The following is a 20,683-nucleotide window of genomic DNA, read 5'->3' on the forward strand; positions in this document are numbered from 1 at the left end:
GAGTGAAGTTTTTCTCAGTAAAACAGATAACTTGCAAAATTATGCATAATGCTTTCAAAATAAAACCTAAAAGACAAGGGAGGGATTGTAAGACATTTAACCCATGTGCTATCTTAGACACGTTAACGTTGGGAGTTGGGTCATCTAGACCCACTAGACAGTGCTCTGAACCTTTTTTCTTCAATGATTTGTGATCTTCACTGGTGTCCATGGATTACATGAAATCTTTCCACCTTTATCCACCTTTGTCATGGTAGGGAGAACACATCAATGTAAGGGTGGGGTCATCTAAGATAGCACAAGGGTTAAGCACTAATAACATTAAGAAATATTAATGATTTATCTGTCATTTGCATCAAAATAAATAATTGATTTTCAAAAGCTTTTGAGCTTTCTTCTTTTCAAATATAAGGCTGTTGAGGAAACAGAAAATAAGAAATAAAAAGAATAATGAAATAAAAGTAAAACTAAACGACAGATCACTATGTTTAGTTACACAATGAGCAGTTTAGCTAGACTAGGCCATAGGAATAACAATTATTTTCAATCTTTAGAAAAATCCTGAACAAAAATGTAGCAAATGTGATTGCTGATAAATAAATCAGTACAGGTTTGGAGAAGGTAAAATCTAGCTTTTCTAAACTTAATGTTCAATGAGGCGTTTATGTATTTTAAAGTTTATGAAAAAGTTCTCACTCTGAAGTTCTGTCATTGCTGGTGTATATATATATATATATATATATATATATATATATATATATATATATATATATATATATATATATATACACATACACAAAAAATATGATCAAAACAAATAATTCAAAATGTGTTTCTTATGATGTAAAAGCAATTTGGTACAGCTATTCTTTTTACCATCAGACCCTTTGTTTTGAAAGGCATAGACATAAATATTCATATTATATAAAAATTTGTTTTTTTCTTTTTTATTACGAAGATTTTTTTCTTTGTGCTCTTTATTTGCTTGTGAGACCCAAATTGGTTTAGGCTTTAAATATAAACTTTAACAAAGTGAGTTTTTGTGTTCCTTTGACAGAACAATGACTACATTTTGATTCAAATAGTAAATAATTATCTCACGTGATTTCATAATCACGGTACAAAAAAAAAGCTATTTAAATTTATTCCAAACATTTGTGAATACTTTTTGCGTTTTAAATGTGTTTTATGCGCGTAAAAAAACACACAATTGAGTTTAATTGTGCGCCTAAGTTTGAGTTCAATGTTTGCTTCCAGGAAAAATCAAATTCATGGGAAACCAGGCTTGATTTGGCTGCAAATAGGAGGCAGCAGAGCGGAGCGGCCGCTGTTCCACAGCCGTCTTCCTGTTTCAAAGTTCCCACGGAAAGCGAAGGACCACCCAGCGGCGCAGAGCGCGGCTCCCATTAGCCGCACGCAGCTCATTTGCATTAACGTCAGTAAAGGCTGTAGGTCAATCCTTGCGGGTGCTTTTATTGGATGTGCCGCTGTCAAGCAGTGCTGAAGAATTGGAAGGGCAAACGCCAGAGAAGGCAGAGAAAAGACAAACATGGAATTCGCGTGAATGTAGCTGGATTCCGCCTTCCAGCCCCGCTCGCGTCCGCCTTCTCCTTCTCCGCCTTTAGATCTCAAACTTGTGGACACGGAGCGGTCTTTTTTTTTTCATTCTTTTTTTGGATTCCCCCCTCCCTCCCTCCTTCTCTCCGTGCGTCTTTCTCAAGCAATTGCATTCTCCCGAGGTGGTACCTTGACACAAACTGACAGCCTCCACCCCCCCCCCCCCCCCTTTACTTCCAGATTAGGGGGAAATAGCTGAACCTGAAGTGTCGCCGGCTGCACCCGGGCTCAGACCTCCTGTACTGGCCGGATCATCCTCTGCCGGGCAGTGGATTTCTGAATGGAGCCTCCAGGATCCCCGCGCGTCTTGGACTGCTGATTTGGAGCGGTTAGATGGAGCGTTCCGTCTGGCTTCGTGGCATTGCGCTTCAGCACGGCTGTCTGACATGGGAGCGACTGACCAGAATAACACTCCGCAGTGTGAATATTTCAGCCTGTTGATGATGATCCGCTCAGGACTGGAGCAAAGTGTCGTGAGAATCGGTTTGTGGGCCGCGTCTTGAGCGTCACTGGAGCATTTGGACATTTAGAGGACTGAGAAGGCTCACCGGATCCCGGTTGATGGCTCCGAGGAGCGGCTGCACTTGAGAGCTGGGAGGAAGCAGATGGAGAAAACTCAAGCTTGGGACTGCATGGTGTGTTTTTGGCCTACTTGGTAACAGTGAAGTGCAGAGAAAATGGTGATGTGGTACGAAGAGGAGCCGGAGTGAAGGATACAAATGTGGATTTGAGACGTGCAGGAACAACGGGACTTTTCCAGGACAAGACAGCTGCTTTGAATAAAGATCTCCAATTAAGTTCATGTGAAAGGCAGAGGGAGGAAATCAGCTTCCTGGTCGTGGGGTGGGTGGGGGGGTTAGATAGATATATATTATTCATGCCTTGTGTTAGATTGGAGATCCGGCTTTGCTGTGGCCTAGATAATAGTCACTTTCATGTGTTCATCCATAGATTTTTGGAAAGAATAAACCTCAAGAGGAAGAGTGGACCTTCAACATACACAGAGGGCGAATGACACTCTTGTGAAGCACTTGGCAAAAAGGAAAAAAAAAAAAGGCTGAAGTGGGCTGAAGCATGGGCTGTGCTTCAAGTATTCATATCTCTGATAGGGTGGTCTACCATGGAAAAGAGTCTGAGGATTCCCACTCACCCCAGCAGACTAATGCCACTCAGCATCAAGGAAATCCTGCCTCTGGACTACCCCTGAAACCCCCCAGCTGCAAGGTGAGGGAAACTTCATTCCATTTTGCATGCACTCGGTGTCAGAAATGTGGTCTTATGCACTTCAGTTTCTCCCCCTGTTTGGTACAAAAATATCTCCCCATGTTGATGGCAATGGCCTACCATTAGAGAATGCTTAAAGGAATGCATTAGAAATCCCAAGATACAGGTGAAAACAATGTTGATTTTGACAATAATCCAGAGAAAATACATATTTACATCGTTTATATGGCTAAAACTCAAAATGTCACCATCTTATGCTCACTTTTAAATGTGGAGACCCTATGGTTACATCCTAGGTCAACTTAGCCGAGGTGTCGTTTTTCAGGAGTTTTTGATTCAAACGTGACTTGAAATGTATTTTCAGGAGCTTTGATGACTTTACTGAACTTCAATCTAATCTCAGACTAAGGTGATGTCACACACAGGCCTTTTTTAATGTGCTCCACTACCAGTGTGTTGCCCCTTATGTCATTAAAACCGTGCGTTTTGTTTCTACAACTGTGAGATTCGTGAACGAGAAATAGGAGTCAAAATGATGTATCAGTTCACACTGTAGTCCGCTAAATGGCAGCTAGTCTGCCTACAGAGAGTAATTGATCATCAAGATTTGGTTGTTTTTGACTTTTCGTAAATGGGGAAGGATGTTCCACAAACACATGAACGCCAAAACATTTCCACAAACAGGAAGCAAAGCTTTCATATGTGTTTTGAGGAGCATCACCCGCTGATGGGGAAACTCTGTAATTAAGCAGTGCAGGATGGAAAGCAGTCACTCTGTCTCTGGATGATGTCTTCAAATGAACATTACAGCATTTCAAAGCATCAGCAAGAGTAAAACCACTAATACAACTAGGAGGAAATCTTGTAGCATCTTATACATTTTGCTGTGCACAAGTCGATCTGTGTAGTTCTGAAATGTGTCCTTTTTTTGTCCAAAAAGACCAAAACAAAACTGCAGGCTATTTGACGGGCTGTGTCAAGCTTAATTTTGTGGCCAAATGTCAGCACAGGATGTAGTGAGAAGTCGGTGTGACAGATGCCCCCATGTCAGGACGCCCACTGTGCTTTTGATTGAATTAGCTTCCTGATTGAGTTAAACTAATGGTATACAAATCTTCTCCTGCTGCCGGAAATGGTTAATCCCCCTTCTTTAAGGTGTCATCTTTAGCATCCGATGGTTCCCCAGATTTAATATTCAAAGAATAAAAATTGCGAATTCTGTCATTTAAATCGCATATGTTTACATTTGTGGTGATGCATTCTAAGCTCTGCTCCTATTTGGATTTCTTCTCCCAAAGAGGATCAATAGTGAATATTGATTCTCGTGGAATGGTCTGTACTTCTTAGATTAAATAGGGCCGCAGTGTTACGGAAAAAAACTCAAAATTCTTGGAACATGTTAGAGCTGGAGGTGTTTCATTTAAAAGGGGAAATACATTTTTATCAATAAATGACAACATTCTTTGGTTTAATTGTGAAAGATTTCAGCTTCTTTTCTTTCCCATTTGAACTTCTTTAAGAGTGAATCAGATCTTGCTATTAGCAGTAGGGGTATATTTCCAATGTTATTTTATTTTATCATGCCAGAATACTTGGGGAAAATAACTGTAGTGCCTATGAAAGTACTTTGTCCGTCATCCTATATGGTTTAGTTTCCGTTTGATTCTATATCCTAAATGTGCATTCAAGGTGAAGAATGTGTTCAGGTGCCTGGGATGTGAGAAAAACGTCAAAAGAAATTTGGGAGTTTGATGTGAGTCTTCGTCAAGGGTACGTCACCATCTGGGCTGCTATGGCGATGATAAGGCTCAAGTACAAGGTCCTTTGATAGTGTGTGTGTGTGCAGCCTAACAGACAGAGAAAAGACCTCAGCCAAACATAATATTGTTTACCTGGCCTTGCTGCTTGCCGTCGTTTTGCCCCCCTCTCAAAGAAATCAAGCACCTGCCCACCTTAACGGCAAACGCAGTTTTATCCAATTCTAAATGATGCTACTAAAAGGTGCATAGCTGATACTTATGGACTCATGTGTGCTGACTTACTTACTCATATTTTCTTTAAAGTTGGATTTGGTTGATCAGTTTTCTCCAGAGAAAAATCATTTTTGTTTTCAAAGTACATTATCTTTTTTTTTTCTTTAATTTTAATGAGAAATCTGTCCATCTCTAGGGTTTCCAAACAATGTTTGCACATGGGCACACTGCGTGGATGTTTTAACAGAAGCCCAAATATACTTGGCAACCCATTAAAGATTTCTTTTTTTTTTTTAATCGAGTTATTTCTGTCCAAACCGTCTATCCCGTCGAGCTCATCAAACCAAACCTTGTTGCTGGCCCCCTCTTTTCTGTCATGTTTACAATACCTCCACCCCTTTTAGTGAACAGCCAATGATGACACACATGATAGCAAGCTTTGACAACTTTGAAACCTCTGTCAAAACTATGTTTGCAAATTGTAAATGGGGTTTTTTAGAGGGCAGCTGCTAAAAAAATATATCAACCATTATGAACACGTGCACTTCCTTTTGTAAAAATCCTGCGTCCCAATGCGTGAAACCTTTAACCCGTGCATTACTGCAGTGATGTTGGAACCGCTGCATCTTTGGCAGCGGTGGCCTCCTCAAGTTCTCCCGGTATGAATCCAAAGTTTAACAGAACATATTGTATTTTATGTAATTGCTGCTTTCATGCTTTTCAAACATGCTGGCCTTTGCCTCCATGTTCTCATTTTATTTGGATAAATGATCCATCTTTTGTTGAAAAGATGTTTATAAAACACAATAGAAAGCAGATGTAGATATAGTTTTACAACTATAGTATTTTATGTTAAAAAATGTTTTTTTTTTGTCTGTCAAATGGATGAATCTGTGTAGAATTAATGAGTAAACACATTCCCAAGTATTTTTCTCTCTTTAGAAATGATTTATGAACACTTCTAAAAGGAATTTGGAAATGAAATGAGTATAAAAGATATTTTTGACAATATTTGCTAAAACTAAAAACCTTAAGTGCAGCCGACAAGGACTAAAAGCCTCTACTTTTTTCTGCAAATGATCAATTTATTGTCATTATGAAATCATATTAGCTGGTCTAACGGCACTTACGGTACGTTTACGTTTGGAAGAAAGAAAATCTTCTCCTTGCCAAGCTCCTAAATGTAATACGGCTTCATGTGGCGACAAAAAGGTCAGAGACGACGATGTAGGGATGGAGCGTGGAGTGTTGACTGTTTTCTTTAACACTTCTTGGAAACTTCAAGCTGTTTCTACTCTGCTGCCCAGCATTCTGTAAATACAGGCCCTGGTTTTCTAGATGTCACAGTCGAAAGGTCAAAAAGTCCCAATGCTTACCTGTTATACACACCTGAAAGGATTCCAAGAAAACAGAATTAAATGTAATAATTAGCTAAAATTAGACTGGAAATGTAAGTTAAGGACTTTAGTGTTTGTCCTAAAATACTGAGGCTTTGCAAATGTGCATGTATGTTTGCATAGTCTATTGTATTATATATTCTTTATTCGTATTTGGTTTTCATTGGTTACATTAAGGACTTGAGTTAGATCTGGATGATGCAGTCATGCACTAACGCTATTTTTTCGATGTGGTTTCACAAAGGAGCCACCTGTTGGTTGATGATCCTTAGAAACCTGATCTAAAATGTTTTGGGGTTGGACTTTGTCCAAAAGAATGTCAAGATGTGGACATTTACATCCATCTATAACTTTGTACTCTGATATTTTGGTTGTTGTTCACCTTTCGGCATATTCCTTCAGCCACAGTAATCCGTTTTTCACTGATCCGCACAGGTGATTCAGCAGAGATTTTAATGCCAGATGTCCTTCCTGACACAACCCTGTATTTTATCCAGGCTGGGGACCGACACAAGGACACCCAGACTTAGACCTCGTAGTGGCTACTTAGTTAGGAATTAGCAAAACTGCTCTGTAAGGATCCACACTGGATGAAGCTCATTGCGAAGGGAATCGAACACTGATTTTCCTCGCGCCAGTCCTACTCTGAGCGGATCTCATTTTTGCGTTGATTTTGTGTTAAATTGTTTAGGAAATCTCAAATTCCTTGATTTCAAGAATATTTATTAATATTTTCCACAACTTGACTAGATTTTTTTCCAGTTTTAGATGGAAAATCAGTGATCTCTGACAGAACTTGGAAAAATCACAGCTTTGTCACAAACTTTTACTTTTTTTACTTTTAAGTCTTTTTGTGAGTCTATGATGTGGGAACTTGAAGTTTTGGAAGTATCCCCATTCACTCTTCAACACTCCTAAATTTAGTGGTAACAAAATGCACAAGTTTTTTTTCTGTTTTTTTTTTTCTATTAGCTGCTAAACATTTAACAGTTGCTAACTCAAAATCTCCTAGTCAACTGCCTCACATGCTACATCTTTTAAAAGAGTGTGTGGAAGGAGATGATACTCCTCTGACCTGAGGAGACTCCCTGTATTTGTCAAGTTTGTCTCCTACTGTGTCTGCACACTGTCTCTTTACAGTTGTGTGTATGTGTGTGTGTGAGGGGGGGGCTTGTGCGTGTGTGTTTAGTCTAAGTTGAGAATCATTGGGTAATTCATTCCAGAAGAGGGCAAAGGCTTAGCATGGTGATGAATTAATCCACTGGGCTTTTCCTGCTGGCTGGGAGGACAGAGTCTGATATTGCTTCTCTTTTTTTCACTCCTCCTTTCATTTAGTTTGGAGGTGTTCAACACTTTTCTTTTATGCTCTTGTCTTGTATTACGTTTGATCTGCGATTACAGGTTTACGGCCACCAAACCGTTTGCAGTTGTTAATGTCACCAGAGATGTTTCAGAACTGTGTAGAAACTGTCTCCCTCTGTGCTCCCAATAACAAATGCTGCATTCAGTTGACTTCTGTGGCCATGTTGTTGTCTTTACAGCTGCTCCGTGGACCAATAGATAAACTGTGCTTATCTGTGCCTTATCAAAGATGTCATGGGTATACGTACTGTGGTCTTTTATAGCTCAGTGCATGGCACTACCTCTTGGCACGCGGCCATAGCAAGCAGCAGGAAACCATGTATAACAGAACTATGGAGGCATGATTTGAACAAGCACAGAAAAAAAAAAGTCAAGCTTTAGCCAAGTGTAAGTCATTCTATTTAGAGAGAACCAGACTGGTGGAGTGCCGCGCTTTCCAGTTTGAGTGGTGAGATAAGCAGCTGACTGGAGTGTCACATTTACGACAGCAAGCAGGCTGTTATCTGATCCCACTACTGGGAAGAAAACATACATTTTCCATAAATGTTCCACAATTTCTTTCAAAAGTATTGATTCACTGCAGTTTTAGTTATCATTTGAGTTCCTTTCATTTCACTGATATGAAAGGAAATGTTAGCATGTGCTGGTATGTTTTCTATAAACAGCAGACCCAGCAGCGTCCTTGTATTCCCTTCCTGCATGAAGTGTCAGAAGGGGCTACAAGAGGGCAGAGAAAAACATAAATGTTTTTTTTGCATTGTCATTTATCTCCAATGGCACATGACGTGAAGGAGCCAGGAGGAAGCAAGATTGGGGCCCGGGGAGCAGCCAAACTCCATTGATTATTGTGAAAGCAGCCATGGCGCTTATCTTGCTTGTTTGTGCGTAAAACATCCAAGAGTACAGAGTTATATGTTACTCTGTAGTGTCGATATGTTTTCTTTTAGTCTTCAATAGTCTGCAGCCAACATGACGGCGACATGAGTGCAGATACAGCGAGTCGCTTCATCTCGGAGGACTTGTCCATCGTGTGGTGTCAACTGGTTACACGCACTTGCAAAACAGACCAATCTATTGTGTTTCAAGTAGTCTTGACGAAATGAAGCTGCACTTAAAGCTATTTGTGCTCACCCTGCAGATTAAAAAAACTTTATTGCCAGAAGATGAGCATGTGATAGTTTCATGATATTACCAAAAGGCTAATCTTTCCAAAAAATAAGGCTCTGTGAGTGTTTACTCTGCAGCAGCACACTTTGTTCATGTTCAGAGGCTCACTTGAATGCAGAAGAAAGTGGGCTCAGGTCTATTGGTTTGGTTTTAGAACTCTTCCTTGAATGTGCCACTCCCCAACATCTATCTGAACATCTCTAGGGGTCTTGTCATCATGCAGCTGATGCGTACTTTAAAGCAGAGACTGGCTGCACACTGTCCAAAATGTCAAAGCTGATAGTCCCACAGAGCGTCTGTGTTAATGATGATAGGTGATATGGTCAGTCCCATTACAGCACCTATGTTTAAGAGTTTGTGTGTGTGTGTATTTCCTTATTACAGTTGTTTCTGCGTAGATGTGCCATAAAATTTCCAGTTGGATATACATGCTCAGAAAAAAAGGGAAACATAAATTAAGTAAGGTAACTAATCAAACTTAGACAATGATTTAAATCTGGAGGTTTTGCATTATTATTATATTTTCTCTGCATTTATTCATCACCTACTAGGGGTGTAACGATTCATTAAAAAACGATTCGATTCCTATAATCATTTGTGGCTGACGATCAGATTCATAGTCGATTTTGGTTCATTTTAAACGATCTGATTCACTGACCTAAAATCAATCCAGAACATCTTTAGCCAAAACTTCAATCAGTGTGACTCGGAGATAAATTCCTGGTACTGAACAGTCCAGGAAAAGTTTTCCAGATTCATCGTATTTCTTGCAAGGTAATAAAGTGTAAATTAAACATGTGTACAAACAAGTAAACATGAAGTAATGCCAAATCCATTCACATTTTAGTTTCCTAAAGTTCAGTCCACTGTCGTTTTTCCACATCAAAATAATCCAAAGGGAACATTTTTAGAATGTTCTACCTCACTGTATGGTCACATGTCTTTGCTAAACTCAGTGTTTCCACACTTTGGACTGGAATGATGGACTGATCATCTCTTTCTGCTATCACAAGTGTTTTGTCTGCTGTGATGCACATGGTCATTTTTACGTTGTAGTAAATAAACCTACTGTGCGTCAATCCAAATAGAATTTTTCCATTATTGATTATAATTGATTGATTTTATTTTGAAACAATTTCTAAAGGTATAGGTCGGTTAAATTTGATTTACAACTTGCGTCAGACAGATCGATCTGTTTGGATAAATCAATTTATCGATTAATTGTTACAATTCCATCAACTACCCATTTTGTATCATTTGGAAATGGTCTAGGGAGGAAGCTAATGCTAGTTACACAGCAGGCATGTGATGCGCATTCAAGAACATGCTAAACTGGCATTCAATTCAAATGGTTGGCACTTCCGTGAATTGAAAGACACTACCCATACATCGCTACCAAATCCAGGTCCTGGATTGGTTAAACTGACTTAACTTTCAAAGTGCATTCAATGGGCTGTGGGTTACGTTCTTAGAACCCAAAAACAGATTTAAAAACTAGCGATGCGTAATCGCGAGAGTTTCAAAAACAGAAGACCGAAATACTCATATTCAAGCGTTTACATAGACTTCATTGAATGTGGTCGCTTGAACGCTTGTTTCTGAGAATGGTGTGAACGTAGTGTTAGACTTCGCTCTCCCTATTCGCTTCCTCTGGGAGCAAACTATTCCAGAACAGGTGAGACATCTCTGCATAGCCTCCTCCCAGTTGGACATTCTTTGGCTCCTTATGCCTGGTTTATAGTTAATAGAGATTTGTAATTTCTAATTACTTGCATGGCCACTGGAAGGGAATAGCCCAAATTGCTGCAAAATGTGACACAAGTTGATGACATCAAATTGGAATTTTACACCCATAGTACAGTTATGTTCATGTTGGGCCATTGAACCTAAACTTACTTCAAGCAACTAGAAGATATGATGGCAGAGCAAACTCAAGTCGAGAACATTGCTTTTTCCACATCCCAGAATATGGAAGATCAGGCCACCATCACTGCATATTAAATGCGAGAAGGGTTTGATATTATTGCATTCTGACTCAATTACAAAAACAAATAAACATTTTCACTGCATATTTACTTTCTAATGCAACTATACCTTCAGTTCTAATTGATAAAGATACAGAGCAAATGTATAATTTTTTTTAAAGTATAGTTTTTATATATTGAGGAATTAGAATACAAAAAAACCCTGATTGTCTTGTCTGCACCATTATTTAACCACAAACTTGTTTATATAGATCTTCAGAAAAACTTTGCACATGAACAAGATTTAAAAAACAGAATCTCAAGGATCCATATATATCACTATAAATAAAATACCAAACCACTAAAACGTTGGAGACCATCACGTCGTCAGGCTTGAAAAGTATAAAAGTTCATTGCAGCTATCATGGACAGTCACAATCAAAACCGCAATACGAATGATGCAATGGCCTATTATTATGAAATATAAACCGGGCATTATGGACGGTTGAAGCTCACACTGGAGCGTTTAGAACAATTCCAGCCACAAAGCAAAGGAAGCTCCTTTCTGCTGCTTGAATCTGAACCCATCCCTTTTACAAACCCTTCTTCCATTTTTCTGCGACAAGAACATTTCACAAATACTGAGTAGAGTAAATACCTGGTTCAGTGTTCTACTGAATCAACACGGATCCACTTGAATCTTCATCTATTGACCAAACCATTCCACCTCAGTATTCCATCACTGAACATGTCAGAGAGGTCCGTCCCTGTTGCGTCTCTGTTTCATTCCATTGACACAAAACAATATAATGTTCATTTATTAATCAATGTTAAAGGAAAAATGTTGTTGTACTTTGAAAATAAAACTTTACAAAAATTATTTTGATATAATTAAGGTACCTATGGGATGATGCACCTTAACACAGCAGATAACACCATCGTCCATTTTCGGAATTGAATGACAAAAGTTTAATTTTGGAAGTACAAAAACACATCATTTTGAACACACAACAATCCTTTTACAAGGACTCAGTGAGGATGGCCACAAACAAAGAGAGTGAGATGAACTTCTTGACAAGGCGGAAGCCTTGACTGATCAGTGTAAATGAGGCTTTTGAAGTAGCCAGAATACAGAGTGTAGTTCTCTTTTTTTTTTTTTAAAGTCTACCACCCCAGTTTGTAAATCCAGAGGTTCTGCCCCCAACGGCACCCAAAAGCGTCCTACAATTTCCATCTAGAGCCATGCAAAATATGAAACAGACTTCGTCTACCCCTTAGGCCTTGCCAACCTCAGCCCCCTGCTCTTTTTTTAATCTCAATAGTGGGAGGGTAGAGCGGGGTGGACTTTAAAGACCATAGAGATTCACATTCAGCATGTTGTTCACATTGGCATGTGGTTTTCAGGGCACATTAAGTGAACAGCGGAGCTAAGGAAGATGAAATTGATGTCCTTTCTTTGGGACGTGCTGATGTTTAGCAAAAAGTTTGACCACATTTTTGAGCTTTAGTCTCCAAACATCTGAGTGAGACTTCTTTGCACACAGAACAGCAGTTTTTCAACTCAGTTTTCCAAGACACACAACACAGTTTTTCAGAAACAGTTTGCCTGCATATCCAGTTTTTCTTTTTAGCTTTTATGTCATTGACTGTGTAAATGTCTATATTTATCTACAAAATTGGATTGCTCTGTAATTCAGAAATGCCTTCCCATCATCCAAGGTTGAAACTGTACATCTGGTGATTCAAAGAACCCTATAGAACTATGTTATGGTTCTTTGAAATTTTAACTTGAGTTGATTTAACCTTTTGCAGGTCTTCCTCATCAGTCTCTTGCTTCGGCTTGTCTTTTGGAGACGCCTGGAGACATTGGCCGAGCTCCCACACATTCACTTTACTGCATTTAGATTGCCGTGCTGGATGCCATAAGCAAGCCACAAATGTTCCAATGGAAACTATGAGAATGCTACAATGCTACAATAGGAACATGCAATGAGAAAACAAGCAAAGGCCGCAGATTGCATTTATGCTTATAATAGGGGTGAACAATAGTTAAAACATTCCTGGATGTCTGTGAAAAGCACCTGTTGCACCAGATGGATTACATTCCTTACAGGTCGTTTGCTTTATTGGCCCAAACCCATGTCTGAGATGTTTTATTTCTATAAATTCAAATATCTTTACAATAAAGAATATCTATCTCACCACTGAGTCTGCCCTACTCTGCACCTCTTATTGGAGTGTGTGCCTGTGTCCGTGTTTGTATCAAGCATAGCTTGTGTGCCAAGCTGCAGCTAATGTCGCTCACTAATCCCTCATGCAACAGTGACATCAGCGCTCCTGTTTTAGCAGGTGAAGGAGGGGAGGTGTGTGGTTGGTGGGGTAGGAGTGCTTGTCTAATGCACTCTCAGCCATTTGAAGAGCTCTGGAGAAACCTTTTTTCATGCATTCACAAAACTTCACAAAGCCTTTGGGAGTGGTGGGACCCTAGAGTCGAGGATGTTGTGGATGGATCAATAACTGTTGTCCTGTATTTACAAAACTAGAGAAGTCGGATAGTTAGGGCTGTACATTTGGTTGCAGTATTAGTCCAATAATTAGGAAATACATTCTTACTTGGGTAGCTGGATTTTTTGTTTTTGTTATTTTTTCTTGTTGTCATGTATTTTCGGTTGGACTTTGCAGTAGAGGCTGACCACAATGGAAAGCTTCCTGGTAAGATTACTGCACACTGTCTCTGAACCTGGCAGTGCACACCTTCAAGCTTTAAAGCTCCTTCAGTTCATGTCTTTGCTGTACCGATCGAAAACAATACCCACTCTATCAATGACTGAAAATGTCCCTCAGGAAAAATTGGTGTCTGGTAGAAGTCACAAAAAAAAGAATATGATTTAATCCTAAAAGCTGAGGAGATTTGTGACATTATCAAAGGTGACAAGGTGTGAATGAAGGAGACAGTGAAGCTGGGTGAGATGGGCTGGGCAAAACAAGACGGGGCAGTTCCATGGAGACTGCCCCACAGCCCTGGATAGCTCAGGATTGTCAAGGTCTTATGCGAATTTTGGTGTAATCTGGTTAAGGACAGAAATACCTTGAAGGTTAGAACTGAAGAAAGTGCCTTGCATGGATTTATCCTCCATTCAATTCATTTTCACTGATTTGGTGGAAGGATTAAACCGCTGTAAGGGTTTATGTTTTTCCCCTACTCAGATTCATTTTAAGGGAAAGCCCAAGGATTAACAAAGGTTGATAGTCACAAGTAATATTATGTTTTTTTTCTTTTCATTTCAAGTTAAAACAGAAATTTAATCTCAACTAAATTTTAAAGACTCTCGAACTGTGTTTTTTTTTAAACATGATCTAGTAGTATTTTTCTGATGATGGACATATGTTAAATCGCATTTCTGAGTTTTTCTTTATTCAAATTGTGAATTGGAAGCGGATGAAAAAATGCAGTTGGAAAAAAAATGATAGCTGTGACGTTGAAGCTAAACTCGGCATATCAAAGTCTTATTGCTCCCCTCCATTCTGTTGCATCCACTTGAAGACATATAGATTTATCCATGTCTTTCTTTTCCTCGTTTAAGCTGGTACCTGGATCAAAAATGTACGGCTGGATAGCTACAATATTGCTTGCCGTATTTGTTGCACCGCTAATGTTAGGTTGAGGTTGTGAGGTGCTGTAAGCCAGCGGGAGAGGGTTTAAACAGATGGATGATGGGAAATGGGGGGAGGTTTACTCTGCACCAACAATCCCGGCCACAACTCAGAGGTGAATTTTTAATGAACCACTGCTGCTCTGCAGAAAAATCATAATTAAAAGACCATTTTTTTTTTGGACTTAAACCATTTTGACAGGAAATTACAAATTGGTTCAAAGGAGAAATCCTTTTTTATTAAATTAGTTTACCTTCTTGATTAGAAGAATCTAAATGAGTTATTAGTCATAGATTATTTTGTTTTTGATAAAATGCATGCTTAGTAATACATGATTTGAGATGGTTTGTTGAGCCTTTAGCGTGGAGAAAATGTCAACTTGAAAATGACTGTACGGGCCAATCTGATGCAGGTCTGTTGAGCCAGATTTATCCTTTACCTCACGTCTTACGCCTACCCAGAAATGTAATGATATGATGTGACAAACGGTCCTCTGGGTTTATGTTTACACAGTATCGTGCTTCACTCTGATATAACACTCCTGCAGAAAACAAATGTAACCTGGATCAGATCTGGCTGCAATGCTAACACAATAATCACTATTCCGCCTGCAGCTGCCTTCTATTTATAAAAGCCCTTCCAGTTCATGTAGAAACTTGGTTTGAAGCTCATTGAAATTGTCTACTTTAGCATCCTCCTTCTGTCTGGTTTTGCTGTAGTTTAATTATAAAGTGGCTGATGTCCAACTTCTCTGAACTGCCCTTGCAACCACAGAACTGGTTTTATATTCTAGCTTCTGTTTCTTGTCTACATGAATTAAATCTGTGGCAGATGCCTGAACCACAAAACTGAAGTGAAAACACTTGCATAGGCATAAAAACACAACTTGCACGGGCTTCCCTTAAGATTTGTAAACAGCTGATGTTGCTAAGGTGTTATTGTGATGACTTTTGAAACAGTTAATTGAGGAAAGTCGGTTTGTTTGGTGGTGAACTTAAGGCTGCTGTTTTTGGCCGTGCTTTCTCTGCACCATCACCCAACTGGCCTGACCCCCCGTATTCACACTGGGTACTGGCTTTTCAACTACAGTATACTTCTTCTCTAAAAATGTTCCTAAAAACTAGAAAGTAGCCACTTCAGGGAACTGTCTGCAAGTGGCCCTCTTGAGAGCTTTGGTTCAAATAAGCTGCTTCAAAGGGTCAAGGGGAGAAATCAAGGAACTCAGGAAAAACAATAAATTAACAGGCTCAGGAAACGTATGACAGTCTTGTGTCTACTTTGAATTCAAGTCGCAGTCACAGTTTCACAATTGCAGCTAAGTATCCTATGTATTTCTTTCACGGATGCTCCTCACATAACCAGGAGTTGGCCCTTTTTCCACAATCTAGGTGCTTTTTTTCACTGTTGCAGAGAGATTATAATTACATTTGCCAAAGCTGATTGTGTGTGAGAGACAAAGGTCACATGGGTGTGCAAATGGAGCTCCATCGTTACAAAAAATGTTGTAAAAGAAAGATATCCCTTTTTTTATGGCAAACCAGAAAAGATAGGTTAGACTAAACTGGCTCGACATCTGGTGGGTTGTGTGGAGCTTGGAGCCAAAGCCCAGAACCTGAGGAACACTTCTGAGAAATGAGGACAGGTCACCAAGGATGAAGGAAGCCATCCATTTTCTGCTAACTCAGACGTCACAGATGGGCATTTGGGACTGAATTCCGGGACAAGATCTGTCTCCTGTGAAATACTTGCTTCCTTCCCAACATGTGTGCACACATTCCTGTATGTTTGATATATGCTGGATATATGCTTTTATATATTATGCGTATCATTCATATTTTTTTTTATTCTTTTAGCTCAAAATCATCTACTAGTAGTTTTTTCATTAAGGCTTTAGCTATCTGTGTATTGGTTCAATGAAAATGTAATTCTTTCTTATGGCCCTTACGGAAAGCAAGTGTTGAATGAACTGTGTATTTAACTAGTTCTAGTCATGCCTTAGTCACTTGCTGTACGAGTGCTACAGGTTTGTGAGTTGTCCAGGCCTATGGAGGGTCGTAGTCAGGTGTGACCGTAGGTGTATTCTGCAGTTCCCTTAGGGCTTGTACGGGCACCTTAAGGGATGTCAAGAAAATAAAACTTACCATTGTTATGTGTGAGGTAATTATATCGTGAAGTATTTGTAAGGAATAATGTAAGGTACATGCACTTGTAACGTATGGGTGGTGCTGCTAGTCATTTGTGAGGTGTACACTCTGGCTCTTTATAGTGGAGACAGTTATTAAAATAAATGTGCATTTTGTGGTGCATGGATGTACCTTAGGATCCCGTTGTTCAGACAAGCACAATAGTCAAGAGAAAATCCAAGATTTTAATACTTAATTTATATGTAATAGTGTTCTGTAGGTACCCCTCAAGTTAAAAAAATTAATTTTTTTCTGCATGAACAGCCCATTTTGTTGAGACTGGGACAAACAGATAATGAATGAATCTTTACAAAAGGGCCTCCATTTTTTCTTTTTCTTTTGTGCTTTTCTGAAAGAGTGGATCCTAAGGTGCATCCATACCAAATTTGGTGTTTGGACCACAAAATGCACCATTTCTCTGGAATATAAACCTAAACAGCTCTGCTATTACTGACCACGCATCAGTTGTGCACGTGATACTTAAGTGCATGTAAGACTCCAATAAGATGTTCACGCAAACTACACTGATTGTTTAATTTCCTACATTTTTTAACAGTCAGGCTCTGAACATGGAGCATGCAACGAGCGTGCAAGGACTTATCCCTTGGACAGCACTAACGGGCCCGTTGGACAGTACCCATGTGTTTGGGCAGGTTAAAAAAAAAAGAATTAAATGTGCATGAACATTTTTGCTCCACAGGATCAGTGAGTGCTCTACAATCTTTAAATTGGATGCAGCCACCTGTGTGCCTCACACAGATTTGCCCATTTTTTTACCCGCAGACATCCCGTATCCACCCGTAAGGGCAGTTGGGACTAAGACTTTAAGTGTTTGTTGCAAAGCTACCAATGAACACCACACTTAGTCAATACTTTTTTGCTTTCTAAGTAAAGGGGTTTGGTCAGAAATGTATGACTAAAAACAGGTGATGAAGGATCCCTATATATCTATATATAGATGAAAAATCTAAAGTAAAAACAGCAAGAATGCTTTCTGCTTTTCTTTTGCAGAAAGCAAATAATCGTAAGAATGAATGAGCAAGAATGAGTGGGCAGATGCATCTCGAAAAAGTTGTCCTAAAGAGGACTTGTGTAGTTTTTTTTTTCTAAAATTGATCTTGGTTTCTGTCTCTTCCATCAGTTCACATGCAAGTGAGCTTCTTTCCATACTATAGTTTGTTTTGGGTAAATAAATTAATATTATATATTTACTGCAACTGCAATGAGTTTTACCGGGACTTTTAACGAAAAGTTTTGTCTGTGTGCAGAGAACTAGTTGCTCAATTTACAAAAGAAAAACTTTTTTTTTTTCACCTGAAGATGGAATAAAGTAGCTGCACAATGTACCTGGAACAAAATTGTAAGTTTTTCAAGGGATTTTTCAGTTTGAAGGAATTTAAATGCTTGCTATCCAGAACACAGCTGTGACTTTAGCGTATAACATGTTATACTGTGATAAACATAAATAGCCAACATAACTATAAACTAAACACATTTCAAGCCCTGACTTTTCCCTTTTGCAATTGCTTTATTTAATAATACAATTTTAACAAAAAATAATAAGCCTTGCAGATTTAGGAAAAAAAAAACAGAATACATATATTCATATATAATAATAATCATATCATATTCATATCATATATATATATATATATATATATATATATATATATATATATATATATATATATATATATATATTAGCTACTAGCTAATATTAATTATGACTAAGAATCTTCCATCATATCATGTTCAAAAAATAATTTTTCTAACATACGTTCACAGAAATTCTTAAATATTTCAAAATGCCTAAGCTACAATAATTTACTTGCACAGTAGGGTGGTCCTTAAAAGTGGAAGTTGGAAATTCTAAGCTCCAACCCATGAAGTTGGTTGGATTAGCTGAGAATACTCTCCTTGTGAATTTTTGTCTCAATTGGACAATATTAACACCTCCCTCAGTGACCTTGAAGTTTTCCCATTCGACCCCTATGGGTGCGCATTGTCAAGGAATAAAAACAACTTACCAATTAGAATTAGAATGAAAGTTTTAACATCAGAACTGATCTCAATTTAATCTAAAATTCTACATGTATGAAAAAGAACAAATATCAATGATGATGAAAATTGTAAACATTCAAGACATCCATTATATAACTGAGTATGCTTGTATTCCTGTTTATTCTAAATGTGAAAAAAATTATTTAAAAAAGCTATATTCATATTCCACATCCTATTTACAGTCTCTGTCCCAAGTATTTGTTAGTGTCACTTTGAGACTGCTAAGCCCATCTATCGGCAGCCAGCTTAGTTCTCCTTAGTCTTCTGCTGAGGCACCAAACCAGACTCATTGAGGGAGGGGTATATGTTGTTGGAATTGGAAAAAGATTTACAAGGAGAGTTTTTTCAGCTATTCCAACAAATTTAAGGGGTTGGAGCTCAAAAAATATTAATTTGAAAATTTAGCCCTTAGGAAGGACCACCCTATTGCACAGTTTACCGTTTTGGCTTCAATACCTACTTTTTTTTTTAAAGTGAACTGACCAACCATTCTAAGGAAATCTAAAATAAAATGATTTCATATTTATGAGCTTAAACTGAATTTTTTTAATGTCTAATATGACATCTCTGTTACATTTGTTTTATTGCTGCATTGCAATTAGTTATGTTTTTAAAAACATTTTTAGGAGTAAATAAGTGTTTTTGAAATATGAACCAATGTCAATATTAATCCTCCAGGTTTTTTTTTTATAATGTCACGGTAGCTCAAAAATCCCCCACAAATCTTTAAACGAGAAACTTTATCAGTGAAATTATCAAAGGTCACTATCATTTTCTCACCAATTCATCCTTAATCCTTAATCTGCAGAAACAATATAGTCAGTACAATACTCACAAAAGTAACATGGAATGTTTCTTTTTACATATTGTTTCCATAGTGTTTAAAAATAAATAAATAACTGTTTCATTTGTCATTGTTGTCTTTCTTGAAGTAAATGCCAAGAATATATGTTTAGTGGGCAACTAAACAGCTAACAAATTAATACAAAATCTCCTCCTTCCACTTTCGGCTTCTCCCATCAGGGGTCGCCACAGCGAACAAGTCGCATGGTAGATTTGGCAATGTTTTACGCTGGATGCCCTTCCTAACGCAACCTTCTCAAACTGGGCTTGGAACCAGCAGAGGTAGAGAAGGGAACAGGGAGCAGCCCGGACTCGAACCCTGGTTTCACGGACGGAAGGCGCCGCAAACCAGCACGAGCTAAACCGGCTCTAACAAATTAATACAAAATAAAATAAAATATTTCCTGTTATTTTTGCTTTAAACCTCAAGTTTAGGTGCTGTCAAGCTGACAAAGTCCCTCAAAGTCCTTTTTCTCACTTTATTTAGATTACTATACATTTTTTATGCAATCTGAAGTGTGGTAAAACAGGAAATTATCAAAAAAATAATAATAATCAAAAATAATAATAAAATGTTGTGTTTATCTAAAATGCATGGTGACTTATGATTTATTTATCATGTACACAGTATTTGAGAATGTATTTTGTTCGATCATAACCACACAAACAGGCTGTGTTCTGTTTCCTGTGGTGGTCTAAGCTGTTTGGTTTACATGATAAAGGATTACATTTCCCTAGAAGCAGCTTCTTCACAGGATGTTAGCGTTTGTTCTCGGGGATTGATTTCCCCCTCTAAGCGAAGGGCATTCTGTCAGACACACAGAGACTGAGATGGCAATGCAGAAAAATGACCAAGTTCTGGGACAAACAGATCCACGCTGGCCTAGTTTCTTCCAGCCAATGGCCTCTTCCAGTGATTCTGGGAAAGACCTTTTCTGACTGACTGTGAGATCCAGCACCAGGAAAACCACAGCTTCTAGAATTTTTAAACAACGAATGAACTACTGTAGATTTCTGGCAAATAAGTTGTTTAAAATGTTTAAAGTCATTTTCCTATTTCCTATTCCTATTTCAACTTTTTTTTTTTTTAATCGAGCCCTGCCTCAGAGGTTTAATTCAGGAGCTGCTCTTTTTAGAATGTTTCCAAAATGTTTCAGGCTTATTTAGATGTCCATTTGCTAACTAAAGGCAATGAACTTTGTGTTCGAGGACAAATAAAGTTCTCTCCTGGCTCTTCC

At 38.4% G+C, this 20,683-nt stretch overlaps 1 protein-coding gene across 3 annotated transcripts in view; it reads left to right on the plus strand.

The window, feature by feature from the left end:
- The first annotated feature begins 1,202 nt into the window (after positions 1 to 1,202).
- pde8a (phosphodiesterase 8A) overlaps positions 1,203 to 20,683 on the plus strand; it is a 54,504-nt gene continuing 35,023 nt past the window's right edge. Inside the window, exons 1-2 of one of the 3 annotated variants that reach the window (XM_023953287.1) lie at positions 1,203 to 2,252; positions 2,569 to 2,841. In XM_023953287.1, the coding sequence (XP_023809055.1) occupies positions 2,692 to 2,841 (150 nt within the window). In that variant the 5' untranslated portion in view covers positions 1,203 to 2,252; positions 2,569 to 2,691. Of the gene's footprint in view, positions 2,842 to 13,124; positions 13,417 to 20,683 lie in introns of those variants that run through there. The other 2 variants (XM_023953284.1, XM_023953290.1) reach the window with 2 other exon arrangements.

The sequence above is a fragment of the Oryzias latipes genome, chromosome 3 (assembly GCF_002234675.1).
Source record: "Oryzias latipes chromosome 3, ASM223467v1".
Taxonomy (NCBI): Eukaryota; Metazoa; Chordata; class Actinopteri; order Beloniformes; family Adrianichthyidae; genus Oryzias; species Oryzias latipes.